Here is a 20,242-nt window from a genome sequence, read left to right as displayed (position 1 = left end):
TGCCGACTGAACCTGCACATTAAACTTAAGAGAACCGTGAACAAGTACTCCCAAGTCCCTTTGTGCTTCTGATTTCCTAAGCATTTCCCCATTTAGAAAATAGTCTATGCCTAAATTCCTCCTTCCAAAGTGCATAACCTCACACTTTTCCACATTGTACTTCATCTGCCTCTTCATTGCCCACTCTCCGAGCCTGTCCAAATCCTTCTGCAGCCCCCTCGCTTCCTCAATACTACCTGTCCCTCTGCAGGTCTTTGTATCATCTGCAAACTTCAGTTCCTTCTTCCAGATCATTAATGTATATTGGGAAAAGTTGTGGTCCTAGCACAGACCCCTGAAGCACACCACAAGTCACCGGCTGCCATCCTGAAAAAGACCCATTTATCCCCACTCTCTGACTTCTGCCAGTCAGCCAATCCTCTATCCATGCCAGGATCTTATCCTTAACACCATGGGCTCTTAACTTATTTAACAGTCTCCTATGCGGCACCTTGTCAAAGGCCTTCTGAAAATCTAAATACATCACGTCCACTGATTCTCCTTTGTTCAACGTCCTTGTTACCTCCTCAAAGAACTATAACAGATTTGTCAGACATGACCTACCTTTGACAAAGCCATGCTGACTCAGTCCTATTTTATCATGCGCTTCCAAGTACTCCGCGATCTCAACTTTAATAATGGACTCTAAAATCTTACCAATGACCGAAGTCAGGCTAACCGACCTATTAATTTCCCGCCTTCTGCCTTCCTCCCTTCTTAAACAGTGATGTTACATTAACCACTTTCCAGGCCTCTGGACCCTTCCTGCCTCTAGTGATTCCTGAAAGATCACCACCAATGCCTCCACAATCTCCTCAGCTATCTCTTTTAGAACCCAGGAGTGAAGTCCATCCGATTCAGGTGACTTATCCACCTTCAGACCTTTCAGTTTCCCCAGAACCTTCTCCTTAGTGATGGCCACTGCATTCACCTCTGCCCCGATTCTCCTGGAGATCTGGTATCCCACTGGTGCCTTCCACCGTGAAGACTGATGCAAAGTAACTATTCAGTTTGTCTGCCATTTCTTTTTTTCCTATTATTGCTTCTCCAGCCACGTTTTCCAGTGGTCCAATGCCTCTCTTACCTTTTATATGTTGAAAAAAAACTCTTATCTTCTTTTATATTACTAGCCAGCTTGCACTCATATTTCATATTCTCTCACCTTACTTCTTTTTTAGCTGTCCTCTACATGCTTTTAAAGGATTCCCAATCCTCTGGCTTCCCACTATCCTTGCCACTTTGTATGCTTTTTTTTTGCTTTTATGCTGTCCTTAACTTCCCTCACCAACCATAGATGCCTTGTCCTCCCCTTATCACGTTTCCTCCTCCTTGGGATGAATTTCTGCTGTGCCTCCCGAATAATACCCCAAAACTCCTGCCATTGCTGTTCCACTGTCTTCCCTGCTAGGCTCCTTCTCCAATCAACTCTGGCCAGCTCCTCCCTCATGTCTTTGTAGTTACCCTTATTTAATTGTAATACCGTTACATCTGATTGCAGCTTCTCCCTCTCAAACTGCAGGGTAAATTCTATCATATTGTGGTCACTGCTCCCTAAGGGTTCCTTCACCTTCAGTTCCCTAATCAAGTCTGCCTCATGACATATCACCAAATCCAGAATTGCCTCTTCCCTCGTGGGCTCTACCACAAGCTGATCCAAAAAAACATCTCTTAAACATTCCACAAATTCCTTTTCTTGGGATCCACTACCACCTGATTTTCCCAGTCCACCTAATTATTGTGATATTGCCTTTTTTACATGCCTTTTCTATCGACTGATTTATTTTTTCGCCCCACATCCTGACTACTGCTTTGGGGCCTGTACATAACTCCCATCAGGGTCGTTTTACCTTTGTGATACATCAACTCTATCCACAGATTCTGCAGATTTGCCACCGACTAGGAGGGAGGGAGTGGAGGTGAAGGGGTGGGGGGTGGGGTGCTGGCCAGGGGCACGGACACCACATCACACCCGCCCACTTGCACACCCCTCCGTTATACATACCTGCGGTGCTACGAGCTGGAGACCTTGGGTTGGCAGTGACAGCGGGTCTGGTCCATGGGATGGAGGATGATGGCAACCCGCTATGCGATGAGTTCCGGTGCTCCATATCATACAATGACTGATGCCACAGTAGCACCTTCCACCTGGGTGATCTCTGCATGCGAGCTGGCCAGTCCACCAAACGGTGCCGTCGATTCCTGGGCTGGGGGTGCTGGGGACGATCGGAGCATGTTCCCCGCACAGAGCCTGCACTTGTGTCCCCCACCTCCACCTGCCAGCCCACCCCCACACCCATCAGACAGAGCACCGAGGCAGGATTCAATGGTGTTAACAAGTGATTATCGTAGATAAATATATACTGCCTGTGCCCTAACCCCTATGACTGAACCGTGCCCTGCACCGTGCCAACCTAACTGGTGTCTAACTTTCTGGCCGTACGCGCCCTAACACTACGTCTAGGTGGTTCCTCAGAGAGCACAGCATGAGTGGAAGCGGCCTGCTCCTGTCCTGTGACAAGCATTCCTGTTGGCGCTCCTGGGTCGACCGGGCCTAGATGGGTCCGGCCGCTGCTCGGGTGTCCCGGGTGGTGTGATGCCGCCCTGTTCTGTGGCAGTCACCAGCACGGGCCCCATCAGCTCCTCTTCCTTTGGGGTGCCCGATGGCCCCCGGGCTACTCCATGGGACAGGGGTGCAAGCAGAGCCATCCCCTGAGTCTCCCCCACCACCTGGCGTGCCAGTCCTGGAGGCCAACTCTGGTCTCAACCAGGGTCTGCCGCTCATGGCCACGGAGCACAGGGAGTGGACATCAACGACTGGGGCTACACCACATCAAGCTGCGACTGTGCCACCACCCTGAGGGTCTGAGCCACCTCCCTCTGGGACTGGTCCACCCCGCCCAGTGTCGCACAACGCTGGCCAGCGCCTGGGCAATGCCGCCAAAGTTCCGCGCCATGGCCCTCTGTGACTGGGCCATGCTGAGGTCCACTGCTGCAATGTCAAGTCAGCCATGTGCCAGAGCCACCTGGTCATTGCAGCGGTGGACCTTAGCATGCCCTGTCCTTGGCCTCGGCCACCGCATGTCCAGAATGCCCCCGGACTTGGACTTGCTGATCCATAGTCAAAACCGTCGCCCCCAATGCCGCGGACGCCACCCATGCGGTGTCAGCCGAAGCGGCACGCATGACCGGCACCATCCTCAGTTCCTGCCCACGGATGGACTCCTCCACCTGCACCCACAGGTGCTGGATGCCCACCGTCATTCCCTCTTGTAGTCCCTGGGTCTCTGGTGGAACGGCACAGTGACTGGGATTGGATGTTCCAGAAGCCAGGTACCCATCTGGGAGGCAGCTGGTTCCTGGGCTAGCCTGCCCTCCGACCGTCCGGCCCCTTGGCTGCTCCTACCTTCACCTGCTGTACTGGATGCGATATCTGGTGCGCACCAGACAGTGTCCCAGGAGCCTCTTTACTAATGTGCCCAACCGAGGTGATAGTCTCTGGGATGGTGGAGGGTGTAGGAGGCAGCTGTGATGGAAAGTCCATGTCCTCCTCCGACCCAAGTCTGTGGTTTTCGGAGTCTTGGGCGGAGGGCTGATATTCGGGCTGCTCTCCCTGTCAGTGCTCGGCTGTCTGGGGGTCACCGGCTCTGGCACAGGCTGGGGGCGGAGGGGCTCCAGATGGACCTGCCCCATCTCCAGCAGGTCCTGTAAGACACAAGACGACATGCATGATTGCACAGCGGACCGGGAGTCGTGGGGTAGGGGCGAGGTTGAGGGAGTGGGGAAGGTGAACGGTGACGGGGGTGCGGGTTGAGGTGGGTGGGGTGGCATGGGATGAGGAGGGTGGAGGTGCGTGGGGTGCAGGGCTGGGGGTGTTTGGGGTGAGGGAGTGGTGGGATGCATTGAGGGGGTTGGGGTGTGTGGGGTCAGGGGGGTGTGGGATAGGGGAGGGGGTGGGTGTGGGGGAAACACAAATGTGGTCATGGGGATCCGCAACCAAGCAGGATCTCACTTGCTTTCCTGCTGCCGAATTCCACCTCGGCGACCTCCCTTTCCTCTGGGCCACCGACCACGTCCAGTGCCCTCTGCTCGGACACGGTGAGGGGCTGCAGGTCTGGTGGTCCCCCCTACGGTCTTCTCCCGCTTCCGGCTGTTGTGCACGGCCTTCTCCTGGAGGGTGGTGGGCGAACACAAACAGCACAACTGTTAGACGTTCCGATGCAAGCAGCCCAGGGGTTGGGTCGATGGTGGCCTCAGTGGCCAAAGCACCCAACCATGGTGCCTTGCATGGGTGCTGACATGTAGGGGCAGGGTGGGGGTTTGGCCGTCCCCTGAGGGGGAGGGTCCGGTTTGTGGGTGTGTGGGGGGAGGGTGGGGTTAGCACCAGGGGCACAGCCCTGCCTACTCACCCTGGTCATCCTGAGGAGGTCGTGGAGTTCCTTCCTGCACTGCATGCCAGTCCAGGCTGATAGATGGCTGGAAGGAGAAAACTACGGAACAGCGACGCTGAGCTGGACACCCTCATGGACATCGTGGAGGAGAGATGGATGACCCCGTACCCCGGCACTAAAGGAAGGCCGACAGGTGCCGCCGTTCGCCGTGCCTGGCACAGGTGGCAGTGGCGGGAAATGACGTGGGCAACGCCGCCAGGACTGGCATGCAGTGCAAGAAGAAACTCCATGACATCCTCAGGATGACCAGGGTGAGTCGGCAGGGCTGTGCCCCTGGTGCTAACTCTGCCCTCCCCCCACAAACCCGCAACCTGGCCCCTTGGTGCTAGCCCATTGAAAGTAGCTGAATCGGTACAGCTGTTGCACGTTTTTTTTCTGTCGTAAAACGCCACTGTTTCCACGCCGGCTGAGGCACGATCAATTTGACTGGAGACGAAGTTGAATCCAAATTGACGCTTTATTAGTATCAGATGTGTGCCTCCCACAGCAGCTGACGAAATGGTTGCGAGCTAGAGGCCACGCATATTTATAACCCTGCTCCTGGGCCGAGCTAGCATGCAGGGGCCCAGGTGAACCTGTAGTGCAGGTTCTACCGTACAACCCCTAATATCAGAACACAGTGGTTTACCACATTCACCCCCTGTTAAAATTGAGTCCGGCGGGAGTGGTGGATAACTATATACAATTAGCAATCTTTAATTTTTACAGAGCAGTAAAAAATTGTCTCTGGTCCTCCGGCGGGCCGGTCAAAGGTTCAGCCGGTCCGGCGCCTTGATGGTCCTTTGAGATCAACGAAGTGGAGCCGGCGATGTTGGTGCTGTCGTGGTCGAAGTTGACTCCGGGAGCGTTCCAAAATCCTCTTCATCAACGGGGGTGGGCAGGAGGAGGACGGACGGTCCTGGGGGGGTGATGGGGGCGGCGGGGGATGGGAGGGTGGGGCCGGGAGCGACGGTGGTGGTGTGGGGGTGGAACCTGCTGGTGCCAGGTCCTTGAGGGAGACAGTATCCTGGCGGCCGTCGGGGAACGCCACATAGGCGTACTGTGGGCTTGCATGGAGCAGGTGCACCCTTTCCACCAATGGATCCACCTTGTGGAGCCGCACATGTTTACGGAGAAGCACGGTTCCCGGAGCTGTGAGTCAAGTTGGGAGGGATACCCCGGATGTGGACTTCCTGGTGAAGGCAAAAAGACGTTCATGCGGTGTACTGTTAGTAGTAGTGCAGAGTAATGAGCGAATGGAATGTAGTGCATCAGGGAGGACCTCTTGCCAGCGGGGGGCCGAGAGATTTCTGGACCATAGGGCCAGCTGGACGGCCCTCCATACCGTCCCATTCTCCCTTTCTACCTGTCCGTTTCCCCGGGGGTTGTAGCTCGTCGTTCTGCTGGAGGCGATACCCCTGCTGAGCAGGAACTGACGTAGCTCATCACTCATGAATGAGGATCCCCCTGCCACTGTGGATGTGGGCGGGGAAGCCGAACAGAGTAAAGATAGAATTAAGGGCTTTAATGACGGTGGCAGACGTCATGTCGGGGCATGGGATGGTGAAGGGAAACCAGGAGTATTCATCGGTCACACTGAGGAAATCTGTGTGTCGATCGGAGGAGGGGAGGGGGGCCTTTGAAATCCACGCTGAGGCGTTCAAAGGGGCGGGAGGCCTTCACCAGGTGCGCGCGGTCCGGCCGGTAGAAGTGCGGCTTGCACGCCGCACAGACTTGGCAGTCCTTGGTCATCGTTCTTGCTTCCTCAACGGAGTAGGGCAAATTTCGTGCCTTAATGAAGTGGTACAACCGAGTGACCCCTGGGTGACAAAGGATGTCGTGCAGGGCCCGGACTCGGTCTACCTGTGCGCTGGCACATGTACCTCAGGATAGGGCGTCTGGGGCCTCGTTGAGTTTGCCAGGGCGATACTTAATCTCATAATTATAGGTGGAGAGCTCGATTCTCCACCGCAAGATTTTATCATTTTTGATCTTGCCCCGCTGTGTGTTGTTGAACATGAAGGCTACCGACCGTTGATCAGTGAGGAGAGTGAATCTCCTGCCGGCCAGGTAATGCCTCCAATGTCGCACAGCCTCAAGGATAGCCTCGGCCTCCTTTTCGACCGGTGAGTGCCGAATTTCAGAGGCATGGAGGGTGCGGGAAAAGAATGCCATGGGCCTGCCTGCCTGGTTGAGGGTGGCGGCAAGGGCGATGTCCGATGCGTCGCTTTCTACTTGGAAAGGAAGTGTTTTGTCTACAGCGTGCATTCCGGCTTTGGCAATATCAGCTCTGATCCAGGCGAAAGCCTGTTGGGCCTCGGCCGTCAGGGGGAAATGAGTGGACTGTATGAGTGGGCGGGCCTTGTCCGCATAGTTTGTGACCCACTGTGTGTAATACGAGAAGAACCCCAGGCAGCGTTTGAGGGCCTTGGGGCAGTGGGGGAGAGGGAGCTCCATGAGGGGACGCATGCGGTCGGGGTCGGGCCCCAGAACGCCGTTCTGGACTACGTAGCCGAGGATGGCTACGCGGTTTGTACGGAACACACACTTCCCCTTGTTATACGTGAAGTTGAGGAGAGTGGCGGTGCGGAGAAATTTAGCGAGGTTGGCGTTGTGGTCCTGCTGATCATGGCCGCAGATGGTCACATTGTCTAGATACGGAAACATGGCCTGCAAGCCATACCGGTCGACCATTCGGTCCATATCCCTTTGGAAGACCGAAACCCCATTGGTGATGCCGAAGGGGACCCTAAGGGAGTGATATAGCCGGCCATCTGCCTCGAAGGCGGTGTACGGCCGGTCCGATTTACGGATGGGGAGCTGGTGGTAAGCGGATTTCAAGTCCACCGTTGAGAAGACCCGGTACTGTGTAATCTGGTTAACCATGTCAGATATACGTGGGAGGGAGTACGCGTCGAGCTGCGTGTACCTGTTGATAGTCTGGCTGTAGTCCACGACCATTCGGTTTTTCTCCCCAGACTTAACCACTACCACATGAGCTCTCCAGGGGCTGTTGCTGGCCTCGATGACTCCCTCCCAAAGCAACCACTGGACCTCGGACCTGATGAAGGCCTTATCCTGGGTGCTGTACCGTCGGCTCCTGGTGGCGACGGGTTTGCAATCTGGAGTTAGATTGACAAAGAGGGAAGGAGGATCGACCTTTAGGGTCGCAAGGCCGCACACAGTGAGGGGTGGTAAGGGTCCGCCGAATTTAAGGGTCAGGCTCTGGAGGTTGCACTGAAAGTCCAGGCCGAGGATAAGTGCAGCGCAGAGTCCAAGGCGTAGAGGCGAAAACCGTGGAACTCTACGCCTTGGACTGTGAGCGTGACCGTGCAGTACCCCCGGATCGCTACGCGATGGGATCCGGAGGCCAGGGAGATACTTTGATTGGTAGGGTGTACCTTAAGGGAGCAGCGCCTTACCGTATTCGGGTGTACAAAGCTCTCGGTGCTCCCAGAGTCCAGTAGGCAGGAGGTCACATGGCCGTTGACTTTCACGCTGGTGGATGCGTTGGTCGAGTATGTGGTCAGGACTGGTCGATTGCCATGGATGCGAGCCATGGTTGATCGTCGGGTAGTGAGGCAGCCGTTGAGTTGGGGTCCTGAAACACTGTTGGTATCCATGTCATGCGGGGTGGACAAGATGGCGGCGCCCGGAGGTCCTGGGGATTACAAAATGTCAGTGCCCATGGAACGCACGTTGCGGGGGTGGAGCAAGATGGCGGCACCCATGAAACGTACGTGTGGTGCGGGAGAGAAGATGGCGGTGCCCATTGCTCGCACATGGCCTGGGAGGAGAAGAGGATAGCGGCGGCCATTGTCCGTGACCGAGGGGGGTGGGGGGCCGACCGCGGCCGCTGAGCGGGCCTGGCACACCGCTGCGTAGTGGCCCTTCTTCCCGCAGGCCTTACAAAGGGCAGGGAAGGCCGGGCAGCGTTGGCAGGGGTGTCTTTGCTTGCCGCAAAAATAGCATTGGGGCCCCCCGGAGATCACTGGCTGGTGCGTAGCGCAGGCGTATTGGGTGGGTAGCGCCCCCGCTGGGACGGCTGCCTGTGGGGCCCATGAAGGAGTGGGCCGCGCGGTTGAGGGCACAGGACTGGATATTGCGCAGGGCGACAGTCATGGAAAGCGCTAGTATTTTAGTCTCTGCGAGGTCGCGCATGGCCCCTTCTAGGAGCCGCTGCCTGATAACATCAGACCCAATCCCAGTTACAAAAGCGTCCCGCATAAGGACATCTGAGTGCTCCTTAGCTGTAACGTCGTGGCAGTCACAGTGCCGCACTAGTGAGATCATGGCCCTCCAGAAGTCCTTGATTGACCCACCAGGTAGTTGAGTACACGTTGCGAGCGCGTGTCTGGCGAAGAACGTGTTCGTCTTCTGCTCATAATTTTCTTTGAGTCGAGTCATGGCATCAGCGTAATTGGGCGCATCCTGGATCAGCTTTGGAGCTGAGTCTGGAGTACAATATTTGAATCTTCTGAGCCTCTGGAACAGGGGTCGGCGCCGCGTTGATATACACTTCAATACACGCCAGCCAGTGCAGGAAGTCCTTTCTGGCGTCGCTTTGGTGTGGATCCAGCTGCAGGTGATCTGGTTTAATCCGGAGGTCCATCTTCTGAATCTGATACTAATAAATTGAGGCACGATCAATGTGGTGGTATGTACTAGGGGTAATACGGTACACCATGAATGCCGAGGAGCTATTGGAGGACAGATGCTGGGTCCCGATTGGATCTGCCGCCTACTGGGCTCCACCCAGATAGACGGGGTATAAGAACCCGGTTTACTCCCCGCAGCTGCATTCTGTGACTGAGCTGCTGGGGAACAAGTCTGAACAAGTCTGCTCAATAAAGCCTTGATTGAAGTTCTCTACGTCTCGCCTCGTGTGTGATCGATGGTGCTACAATTTATTGAGCAGACTTAAAAAGGAATATGGAGCTCCTGATCGCCCCAGAGTGCCTGCGAATCGGCCCTCAAGCAGCTAACGCAACATCGCCGTTTGAACACTGGCTGGCGTGCTTTGAGGGGTACCTCTGAACGGCCCCCGGCAGACCAACGGAAGACCAGAAGATGCAGGTCCTGCATTCCAGAGCGAGTCCCGAAATCTACGCACTCATGGAGGACGCGGAAGAATTCCCAGCGGCGATCAACTTGCTGAAACAGACCTACACTCGGCCCGTCAACCAGGTCTACGCACGCTACCAGCTCGCGACGAGACGACAAATCCCCGGGGAATCGCTGGACGAATTCTTCAATGCGCTGACGATCCTGGGAAGAAACTGCGACTGCCCAGCGGTAACGGCGAATGAACATACGGACCTCCTGATCAGAGACGCTTACGTAACAGGTTTGGCATCGCCGCAAATTCGCCAGAGACTTTTAGAGAAAGACTCTCTCGGACTGACAGAGGCACGGGCCCTTGCAGCCTCCCTCAACGTGGCCCCCCAAAACGCCCGCGCCTATGCCCCCGACCGCACTACAGCCCCTTGGGCTCCGTGGACCCCCGCCGCGACCGACCCCCCGGCACCCCTACCCCTCCGCAAGCGTGCGCGGCCAGAATCCCAGACCACCTGGGGGGGCCACGAGGGGGGGACGGGGGCCGCCATCTTCCTACCCACGGGCCGCGTGCGATCCATGGGAGCGGCTATTTTGTCCACCCCCGGCCGCGTGCGACCCATGGGAGCAGCCATTTTGTCCACCCCCGGCAGCGTGCGATCCATGGACGCCGCCATCTTGGCTGACAGGCAAGGACCCCAGCGTGGACGGCTCCACACTGCCTGAAGACAACAATCTGATGCACCAACCACGTTTGGCATCGGTGACCCTCGACCAGTCTCGTCCCCGGACGCTCCAGACGACAACGACAAAGGTGCTGGTGAATGGGCACGAGATGCCGTGTTTGATCGACTCGGGGAGCACGGAGAGTTTTATTCATCCGGACACGGTAAGACGCTGTTCCCTGGTAATTCGGCCAAGCACCCAAAAAATGTTCCTGGCGGCATGGTCCCACTCCGTTGAAATCAAAGGGTTCTGCATCGCAAACCTAACGGTGCAGGGGAAAGAGTTCAAAAATTACCGGCTGTATGTCCTCCCCTATCTCTGCGCTCCCACTCTCCTGGGTTTGGACTTCCAATGCAACCTCCAGAGCTTAACATTTAAATTTGGCGGCCCTATACCCCCACTGACTATCTGCGGCCTCGCGACACTCAAGGTCGAACCGCCCTCCTTGTTTGAAAACCTCACCCAGGATTGCAAACCCGTCGCCACTAGGAGCAGACGGTACAGCACCCTGGACTGGACGTTTATCAGGTCCGAAGTCCAGCGGCTGCTGAAGGAAGGCATAATCCAGGCCAGCAATAGTCCCTGGAGAGCCCAGGTGGTAGTAGTGAAGACAGGGGAGAAGCAAAGGATGGTCGTAGACTACAGTCAGACCATCAACAGGTACACGCAGCTAGATGCGTACGCTCTTCCCTGCATATCCGACATGGTCAATCGGATTGCACAGTACAAGGCCTTCTCCACCGTGGATCGTATGTCCGCCTACCACCAGCTCCCCATTCGCCCCGGTGACCGCAAGTATACTGCCTTCGAAGCAGACGGGCGGCTACACCACTTCTTAAGGGTTCCGTTCGGCATCACGAACGGAGTCTCGGTCTTCCAACGGGAGATGGACCGAATGGTTGACCAGCACGGTTTACGGGCCACGTTCCAGTACCTCGACAACGTCACCATCTGCGGCCACGACCAGCATGACCACGACCCCAACCTCCGCAAATTCCTCCAGACCGCTAACGCCCTCAACCTCACCTATAATGAGGAAAAATGCGTGTTCAGCACCGACCGTCTAGCCATCTTGGGCTACGTAGTGCGTAATGGAGTGATAGGCCCCGACCCTGAACGCATGGAGTTCCCTCTTCCCCACTGTGCCAAAGCCCTGAAACGCTGCCTGGGCTTCTTTTCTTATTACGCCCAGTGGGTCCCCTAGTACGCAGACAAGGCCCGCCCACTAATCCAGTCCACTACTTTTCCCCTGTCGACAGAGGCCCGCCAGGCCTTCAGCTGCATCAAAGCGGATATCGCGAAGGCCACGATGCGCGCCATCGACGAGTCCCTCCCCTTCCAAGTCGAGAGCGACGCATCCGACGTAGCTCTGGCGGCCACTCTCAACCAAGCGGGCAGACCAGTGGCCTTTTTCTCCCGGACCCTCCACGCTTCAGAAATTCACCACTCCTCAGTAGAAAAGGAGGCCCAGGCCATAGTGGAAGCTGTGCGACATTGGAGGCATTACCTGGCCGGTAGGGGATTCACTCTCCTCAATGACCAACGGTCGGTAGCCTTCATGTTCGATAATGCACAGCGGGGCAAGATAAAGAACGACAAGATCCTGCGGTGGAGGATCGAACTCTCCACCTACAACTATGAGATCTTGTACCATCCCGGAAAGCTGAATGAGCCGTCCGTTGCCCTATCTCGCGGCACATGTGCCAATGCACAAGTGGACCGCCTCCAAGCCCTCCACGAGGACCTCTGCCACCCGGAGGTCACTCGCTTCTACCACTTTATGAAGGCCCGCAACCTCCCGTACTCTGTCGAGGACGTCCGAACAGTCACCAGGAACTGCCAAATCTGCGCAGAATGCAAACCGCATTTTTTCAGGCCAGATAGAGCGCACCTGATAAAGGCTTCCCGTCCCTTTGAACGCCTCAGTCTGGATTTCAAAGGCCCCCTCCCCTCCACCGATCGCAACACGTACTTTCTTTCCGCCGTTGACGAATACTCCCGTTTCCCCTTCGCCATCCCCTGCCCCGACATGACCGCGGCCACGGTCATTAAAGCCCTCAGCACCATCTTTACCCTGTTCGGTTTCCCCGCCTACATCCATAGCGATAGGGGGTCCTCCTTCATGAGTGACGAGCTGCGTCAATCCCTGCTCAGCAAGGGCATAGCCTCGAGCAGGACGACCAGCTACAACCACCGGGGGAACGGGCAGGTAGAGAGGGAGAACGGAACGGTCTGGAAGACCGTCCTACTGGCCCTACGGTCTATGAATCTCCCAACTTCCCGCTGGCAGGAAGTCCTCCCGGATGCCCTTAATTCTATCCGGTCCCTGCTGTGCACCACCACGAACCAAACGCCGCACGAGCGCCTCCTTGTCTTCCCTAGGAAGTCCGCTTCTGGAACGTCACTTCCGACCTGGCTGGCAGCCCCGGGACCCATCCTGCTCCGGAAACATGTACGGGCGCACAAATCAGACCCACTGGTGGAAAAGGTACATCTACTCCACGCCAACCCGCAGTACGCCTACGTGGTGTTCCCAGACGGCCGACAGGACACGGTCTCTCTGCGGGACCTGGCGCCCGCCGGAGCTCCCCACACCCCCCTAACACCAATCACCACCCCCTCACTCCCGCCGGTGCACCCCACAGCCACCCCCTTCCCGGGGGGATCGGTTCTCCTCCCAGGCCCGCCCAGGAGTAAGGAAACAGAGAGGGACAGCGCGATGCTCCCAGAGTCGATCGGACCCGAGCCAGCACCACCCCCACCATCACCAACACCCGGGCTGCAACGATCGGAGAGGGCGACCAGAGCACCATCTCGACTCATCGAGTCGACTTAAGATGTAGATAATTCAGTGGCCCAGTAAAGCGGCATTGTTGTAAATAGTTAACGCTGCTAATCGGGTAAAATGTGAATAATTCAGTGGCCCAGTAAAAGCGACATGGTTGTCTATAGTTCAATGGTTAAGGCACCGACCCTGTAAACCCCTACCACCATACCACCCACCACCCCGCCGGGTTCCTTTTTAACAAGGGGAGAATGTGGTGGTATGTATTAGGGGTAATACGGTACACCGTGAATGCCGAGGAGCTATTGGAGGACAGATGCTGGGTCCCGATTGGATCTGCCGCCTACTGGGCTCCACCCAGATAGGTGGGGTATAAGAACCCGGTTTACTCCCCGCAGCTGCATTCTGTGACTGAGCTGCTGGGGAACAAGTCTGAACAAGTCTGCTCAATAAAGCCTCGATTGAAGTTCTCTACGTCTCGCCTCGTGTGTGATCGATGGTGCTACAATCAATTTGACTGGAGACGAAGTTGAATCCAAACTGAGGCTTTATTAGTATCAGATGTGTGGCCTCCCACAGCAGCTGACGAAATGGCTGCAAGCTGGAGGCAACGCATATTTATAACCCAGCTCCTGGGCGGAGCTAGCATGCAGGGGCCCAGGTGAACCTGTAGTGCAGGTTCTACCGTACAACCCCTAATATCAGAACACAGTGGTTTACTACACCGGCGTCGGCACTTAGTCTCAAAATTGGAGAATCCAGCCCTTAGCCCAGAGAATTTTGCCCAATGTGTAATTTCAAGAAGGAAATAAGTTGTAAATTAATACCTATCAAAACAAGGCTGCGAATTTACCATGGTTCAGCTTTGGGTGCAGGATACATTTGGTCTCTCTTTTCTCCCCAAAAGACATAGCTCTTGGGGCTCAAGGGATAAAGCGATATGGGGGGAAAGGCAGGATCAAGATATTGAACTTGACGATCAGCCACAATCCTAATGAATGACGGAGCAGGCTCGAAGGGCTGAATTGCCTCCTCCTGCTTCTATTTGCATTTCTATGCAAGGTATCCTAAACAAACGGGCAAAGAAGATGTCATAAAATGTATTTAATCTGAGCAAGAAGTAAGTAAAGTAACAACCAAAATTTAATGCAGAGGTTTTCCTAAGTAATTAGCGTGTACCAACATATGCAAACACATTTCCAGCTTATCAGAACTCACGCAAAGAATGTAAATCCAAAACAGTTTTACCTTGTCCTTTCTCCAAGCATTCCATTAACCTGATTTAGGAATCTTCGACAATCCTAGAAATAAGTGTAAATTTAAAATGTTATCTCTTCCTCTTCCTCTTTCAAAGAATCAGACTTACCTTTCGTAAAGTTTGGATGCCCTTACCTCACCCCAGATTTTATTCTATTCATACAATATTTCATATAGACATAATTCAAAATGTTCACTTCACCAATCAGGAAAACAATTTATGACAAAACTAAGAGTAGAAAATGAGCACAAAAAATTATCAGATATGTGCCTAATGACTGCCATCATAAACATACCAAACCTTTTCAGTGTCTATAAAAATAAGAGCGACTAAATTTTAAGTGCGAATAAAGGCGTTAGGAAATTATATCATAGAATCCCCGCAGTGCAGGAGACTACTCGGCTCATCAAGTCTTACCAGCCCTTGGAAAGAGCACCCTTCTTAAGCCCTACTTAATATACATTGCAATTACTGCAATCCCATTCTGTCATTCATGGCAACACTTTTTTAAAAAATCATTCACAGCTAGAATGTCAAATGTTCTTGCTGAGGTTACTGGTACTTTTTATAAGTGAATGCAGAATAAATTTATAAACGAAGGATGGTGTTCTGCCAATGAGAAACGTCCCAGAAAGTTTCCATCATTTTGCAACTTACTGTGAAAAACATGGGGCTGGATTCACTCCCGGCGGGATTCTCCATTGCGCTGCCAGTGCACCCACGCCTGCGGGTTTCCCAGTGGTGTGGGGTGGCCACAATGGGAAATCCCATTGGCAGGTGGTGGGAACAGAGAATCCCGCTGCTAGCGAGGGTGCGCCGTCCACGAAAAACGTAGGTCCACGGAAAAGCTGGAGGACCGGAGAATCCCGCTCCTTCACACATGCAGAATTGTTTTCAATATTTTGCCACACATTTTCTTCAAAATGGGATGTAAGTGTCACCGGCCTGCAGTTTTGCCCATCCCTAATTGCTCTCAAAAAGGTGGTGATGAGCTTTCAGAGCAATGGAATGCAGAGTGAGACATTGACAGGATGTGCAGTTGAGAATTTGGTCTGGAGAAGAAAAGAAGTGCGACTTTTCATCACATTTCTAGCTCTCTTCAGCTCGAAAGAAAAGTCATACGGACTCGAAACATGATCTCTGTGGGTGGAATTTTCCATTATTATGGCTCAGTGTCATATCGGACGAGGAAAACGCAAAGTATCCTACCAGCAGCATCGTGGAGACATTTCGCGCTGCATTATGCCTAATTGCAAAAACAAATTCACAAATTCCACGCCGCACCAGTGGAGCTGACACTGAATCACCCGCCCTGACTTGAGATCTTCAGTCAGGGCGACCCCCCATTTAAACGCATCCCAGCACTTTTTCCAAGTCCAGTCCGGCGAATGGCTGCCCTGAGGATTTCAGAGAGAGCACTCATCAGAATGCTAGATGGGGTGGGAGCAGAGGCAGGATATCCTGTACCCTCAAGCTTGGCAGAAGTCCAACCAGCAAGTTCACGAACCCCACATGGGAAGCAGTGGCAGCATTGGCAAGTGCAAGCTCACGGCACAATGCAGGAAGAAGATAAATTACCTCCTCCCTGCAGCCAGATTAAGTTAACCATGTGAGGACCCACAACGCACACATCCATCTGACCAGCCTCACATGAGTTTTCACTCTCCCATCCTCATGCCCCTGCCATATACACAATACCATGGAATCCCTACAGTGCAGAAGGAGGCCATTTGGCCATTCAAGTCTACACTGACCCTCTGAAGGAGCACCCTACCTAGGCCCACTCCCCCATCCTATTCACGTAACCCTACCTAAGGTGCACATCTTTGGACACCAAAGGGCAATTTAGCATGGCTAATCCACTTAACCTGCATGGGTTGGATTCTACCAAAATGAAACTATGTCCCCACGCCGGCGTAAAAACGGTGGAGTTTTACTCCAAAAATTCCTACAAATCAGTTCAACGAATTCATTACCTTGCAGGGGGCTACAGGGACCCGGAGTGAATCTCGCAGCTTTTGCTGCAGAAACGGGCCCTCGCATTTCCGGTTCAGAGTCCACGCATGCCCACGGCGGCGGCCTCCAGAAGGCGCGCTGTGCTCCATGGCGGACTCGGACCGCGAAGCCAAACAAAAAAATAAACCCCCGATCGGCTACGCGCCTCAACCCCTGCACATTGAATCCCTTGCAGCCTATAAGGCCACTCCTGGTCTCCGATTCGCCTGCCCCCAACCAGGGCGGCCATGGATTGAGTCCACAGCCGCCAAGCCAGCATCCCGACCGGCAATAGGTGGTTAGTTCCACACTGTCGGGAACTTATCCGGTCGGGAGCGGAGGATTGCTGGGTGGACCTCTGGCAATGGCTCCCCAGCTGCGCGGTGTACTCCGCGGTGACACCGATTTTCGGGGCCCAGAAAATTGCTGAACCAGATTTTGGGGGCCCGGAGAATCGCCGAACCGGCGCCGGGTCCGATTACGGCGTGAAAGTGGATTCTCCGCCCCCGCGCTGGTCGCGATTTCGGTGCGGGGGTGCGGAGAATCCAGCCCCATGTCTTTGACTGTGGCAGGAACCCAGAGCACCCTGGGGAAGCCCACGCAGACAGAGACAAAGTGAAACTCCACACAGACAGTCATCCAAGGCCAGAATTGAACCCGGATCCTTGGTGCTGTGAGGCAGCAGTGCTGACCACGATGCCACCGTGCCACCATCTCTCTTCCCTTGCAGGGAAGTCCAACAGGCCAGTGCGGCTTTATAGACCAGCCAGGAGAGCAACTCTGCCGAATTCTGACATTACCACTGAGGAGAAACAGAGCTGCCACCCGCAGCATTCACCAGTGTAGAGACTCACACCTTAGTGGAAATGAGTAGGAGACAGGCTTCTGGGTCACTGACTGGTGAGCTGCTCACTTCTGATGATCCACAGCATTCATAGCCAGTACGTCCTGGGGATCTGACACCTGGAGGACTACTGAGGCTCGGACTCTGCTGAGCCCCAGCCAGATGACTTGGTCATCCCTCAGTTGCGGGATCTACAAAGGCAAATCGGGAACATCAGGAATGGTTGATCACGGAGCTTCCGGTTGCGGCAGGGATGAGCTAGCCGCACGTTTCGGCGGCTCCAGCTCCGACGGAACTTCGGGCTCTTTTAAGCCCCTTGGACGGCCGAAAAACCCGGTGCGAGGCGCGAGGGAAGGGAGTCCCCCCCGAAGGACGGAGGGAAAAACCGGCGGCGGCGGCTGCAGCCCGAAGAATCTGCAACCAGAAGGTCAGAGGGAGTGGAACAAAATGGCGGCGGAGAAACCACAGGTGACATGGGGGCCTGAGCAGGACGAGGTGGTGAGACGGTGCGTGGACCTGCTGAAGAAGGAGGTAATGACCCCGTTGTTACAGGCAATTGAGGGGCTTAAGGAGACTTTAAAGACCCAGGAGACTGAACTTGGCGTGGTGGAGCAGAAGGTGTCAGGTATTGAGGACGAGGTCCTGGGCCTGGCGGTCAAGACTCAGACGCACGAGGCACTTCATAAAAAGTGTGCTGACAGGATTGAGGCCCTTGAAAATGGAGCGCGAAGGAAGAACCTTAGGATACTAGGTCTCCCGGAGGGTGTGGAAGGAGTGGACTGTGGAGCGTACGCAAGTAAGATGCTGAGCTCACTGATGGGTGCTGAGGCCCCTGCGGGCCCCATGGAGGTGGAGTGGGCAAATCGGATCCCGGCGAGAAGACCAAAAGCGGGAGAACCACCGAGGGCGATAATCGTGCGATTCTACCGCCTTAAGGACAGAGAAGAGGTCCTGAGATGGGCTAAAAAGGTGCGGAGTAGCAGATGTGAGAATGCGGTGGTAAGGATCTACCAGGATTGGAGTGCGGAGGTGGCGAGAAGGAGGGCGAGCTTCAACCGAGCCAAAGAGGTTTTGCACAAAAGGAAGGTGAAGTTTGGGATGCTGCAGCCGGCAAGACTATGGGTCACGCATCAGGAGAGACACTATTATTTTGAGACGGCGGAGGAAGCATGGTCCTTCATCAATGAAGAGAAACTGGACCGGGACTGAGGGACTGATGCTGCAGGGAACTGTTATTGTTGTTATTATTGTTTTTGTTAATGGGATGGTGAAAGTTAATCGAGAAGTAAACAGGGAAGGGGGGGGACACTGGGGAAATGTGGGCGCCGGTGAGGGGGGAGAGGCGGGACATAGTCGGAGAATGGGGAAGGAGAGGGGGAGGGGAAAGGGAGCTGCGCCATAAGAGGCAGGTCAGGTAAAGGGATGTTCCCGCGCCAGAAAGAATAAGGCGGGAAAACAGGCGCAAGGCGGATGGGAGTTCCCTCACACCGGGGGGGTCGAGGAGCGAGCAGGAGTAGCCGGGGTCAGTTGAAGTCAGCTGAATTACGGAAGTGATATGCGGGGAGCAATCAAGCTAGATAGGGATCTAGCGGGGGAGGGGGGGGGGGGGAGGGGACAACTGGGTTGCTGCTGCGGAAATCCAAAAGGAAATGGCTAAAGAGAGGGTGGTCGGGGGCGGAATGCGACGCTGGGGGAGCGAGCGGGAGCGCGGAGGCAGGATATGGGACTGGCCTAGAGAAGGTAATGGCTAGTCGACACGGGAGGGGGGCAGGTAGCCCCCCAGTGAGGCTGATCACGTGGAACGTGAGAGGCCTGAATGGACCGATAAAAAGGGCCCGAGCGCTCGCGCATTTGAAAGGACTAAGGGCAGACGTGGTTATGCTCCAAGAGACGCACCTAAAGGTGGCGGACCAAGTTAGGCTAAGGAAAGGATGGGTGGGACAGGTGTTCCACTCAGGACTGGACGCAAAGAACAGAGGGGTGGCCATTTTGGTGGGGAAACGGGTAGCATTTGAAGCAAAGAACATCGTAGCAGATAGTGGCGGTAGATATGTAATGGTGAGTGGTAGGCTGGAGGGAATAGAGGTCGTGTTGGTTAATGTGTATGCCCCAAATTGGGACGATGCGGGGTTCATGAGACGGATGCTGGGGCGTATTCCGGACCTGGAGGCAGGAAATTTGATTTTAGGAGGGGACTTCAATACGGTGCTGGACCCGGGGCTAGATAGATCCAGCTCAAGGACTGGAAGAAGGCCGGCAGCGGCCAAGGTACTTAAGGGGTTTATGGACCAAATGGGGGGAGTGGATCCATGGCGATTTCTTAGACCCAGGGCTAGGGAGTATTCCTTCTTCTCCCACGTCCATAAAGTGTACTCCCGGATAGATTTTTTTGTTTTAGGAAGGTCGTTGATCTCTAGGGTGGAAGAAGCTGAATACTCAGCCATAGCGGTTTCGGATCATGCCCCACATTGGGTGGACCTGGAAGTAGGAGAGGACAGGGAGCAGAGAACACTCTGGCGAATAGATGTGGGACTGATGGCGGATGAGAGAGTGTGTGCAAGAGTGAGGGGGTGTATCGAGAGATACCTGGAGGTCAATGACGACGGCGAGGTCCCTGTGGGAGTGGTCTGGGAAGCACTAAAAGCGGTGGTCAGAGGAGAGCTGATTTCTATTGGGGCCCACAAAAGGAAAACAGAGGCCAAGGAAAGGGATAGATTACTGGGGGAGATTTTAAGGGTGGACAGGGAATTTGCAGAGACCCCGGAGGAGGAGCTGTACAGGGAGAGGAAACGACTGCAGACCGAGTTTGACCTTCTGACCACCAGAAAGGCGGAGGTACTGTGGAGGAAGGCACAGGGGAGGAGGTATGAATATGGGGAAAAGGCTAGTCGCCTGTTGGCGCACCAACTGCGAAAGAGGGCAGCAGCGAGGGAGATAGGAGGAATTAGGGATGAAAGGGGAGACACTGTGCGAAGGGCAGGAAAGATAAATGAGGTGTTTAAGACCTTTTATGAAGAACTGTATAGGTCTCAGCCCCCAGAGGGAGAGGAGGGGATGCGGCAGTTCCTGGACCAGTTGAGGTTCCCGAAAGTGGAGGAGCAGGCGGTGGCAGG

General features: G+C 54.9%; 1 protein-coding gene across 1 annotated transcript in view; it reads right to left on the bottom strand.

Moving 5' to 3' along the window:
• The window catches only part of LOC140428891 (synaptonemal complex protein 2-like), a 573,438-nt gene that overhangs the window by 312,093 nt on the left and 241,103 nt on the right, over window positions 1–20,242 (bottom strand). The window contains exon 7 of the mRNA XM_072515538.1: window positions 14,281–14,333. Within this exon, the coding sequence (XP_072371639.1) occupies window positions 14,281–14,333 (53 nt within the window). The remainder of the gene's footprint in view (window positions 1–14,280; window positions 14,334–20,242) is intronic.

Source organism: Scyliorhinus torazame, chromosome 8, assembly GCF_047496885.1.
Source record: "Scyliorhinus torazame isolate Kashiwa2021f chromosome 8, sScyTor2.1, whole genome shotgun sequence".
NCBI lineage: Eukaryota > Metazoa > Chordata > Chondrichthyes > Carcharhiniformes > Scyliorhinidae > Scyliorhinus > Scyliorhinus torazame.
Note: the sequence above shows the minus strand (reverse complement) of the source record. Positions and strands in the feature narration are given on the sequence as shown.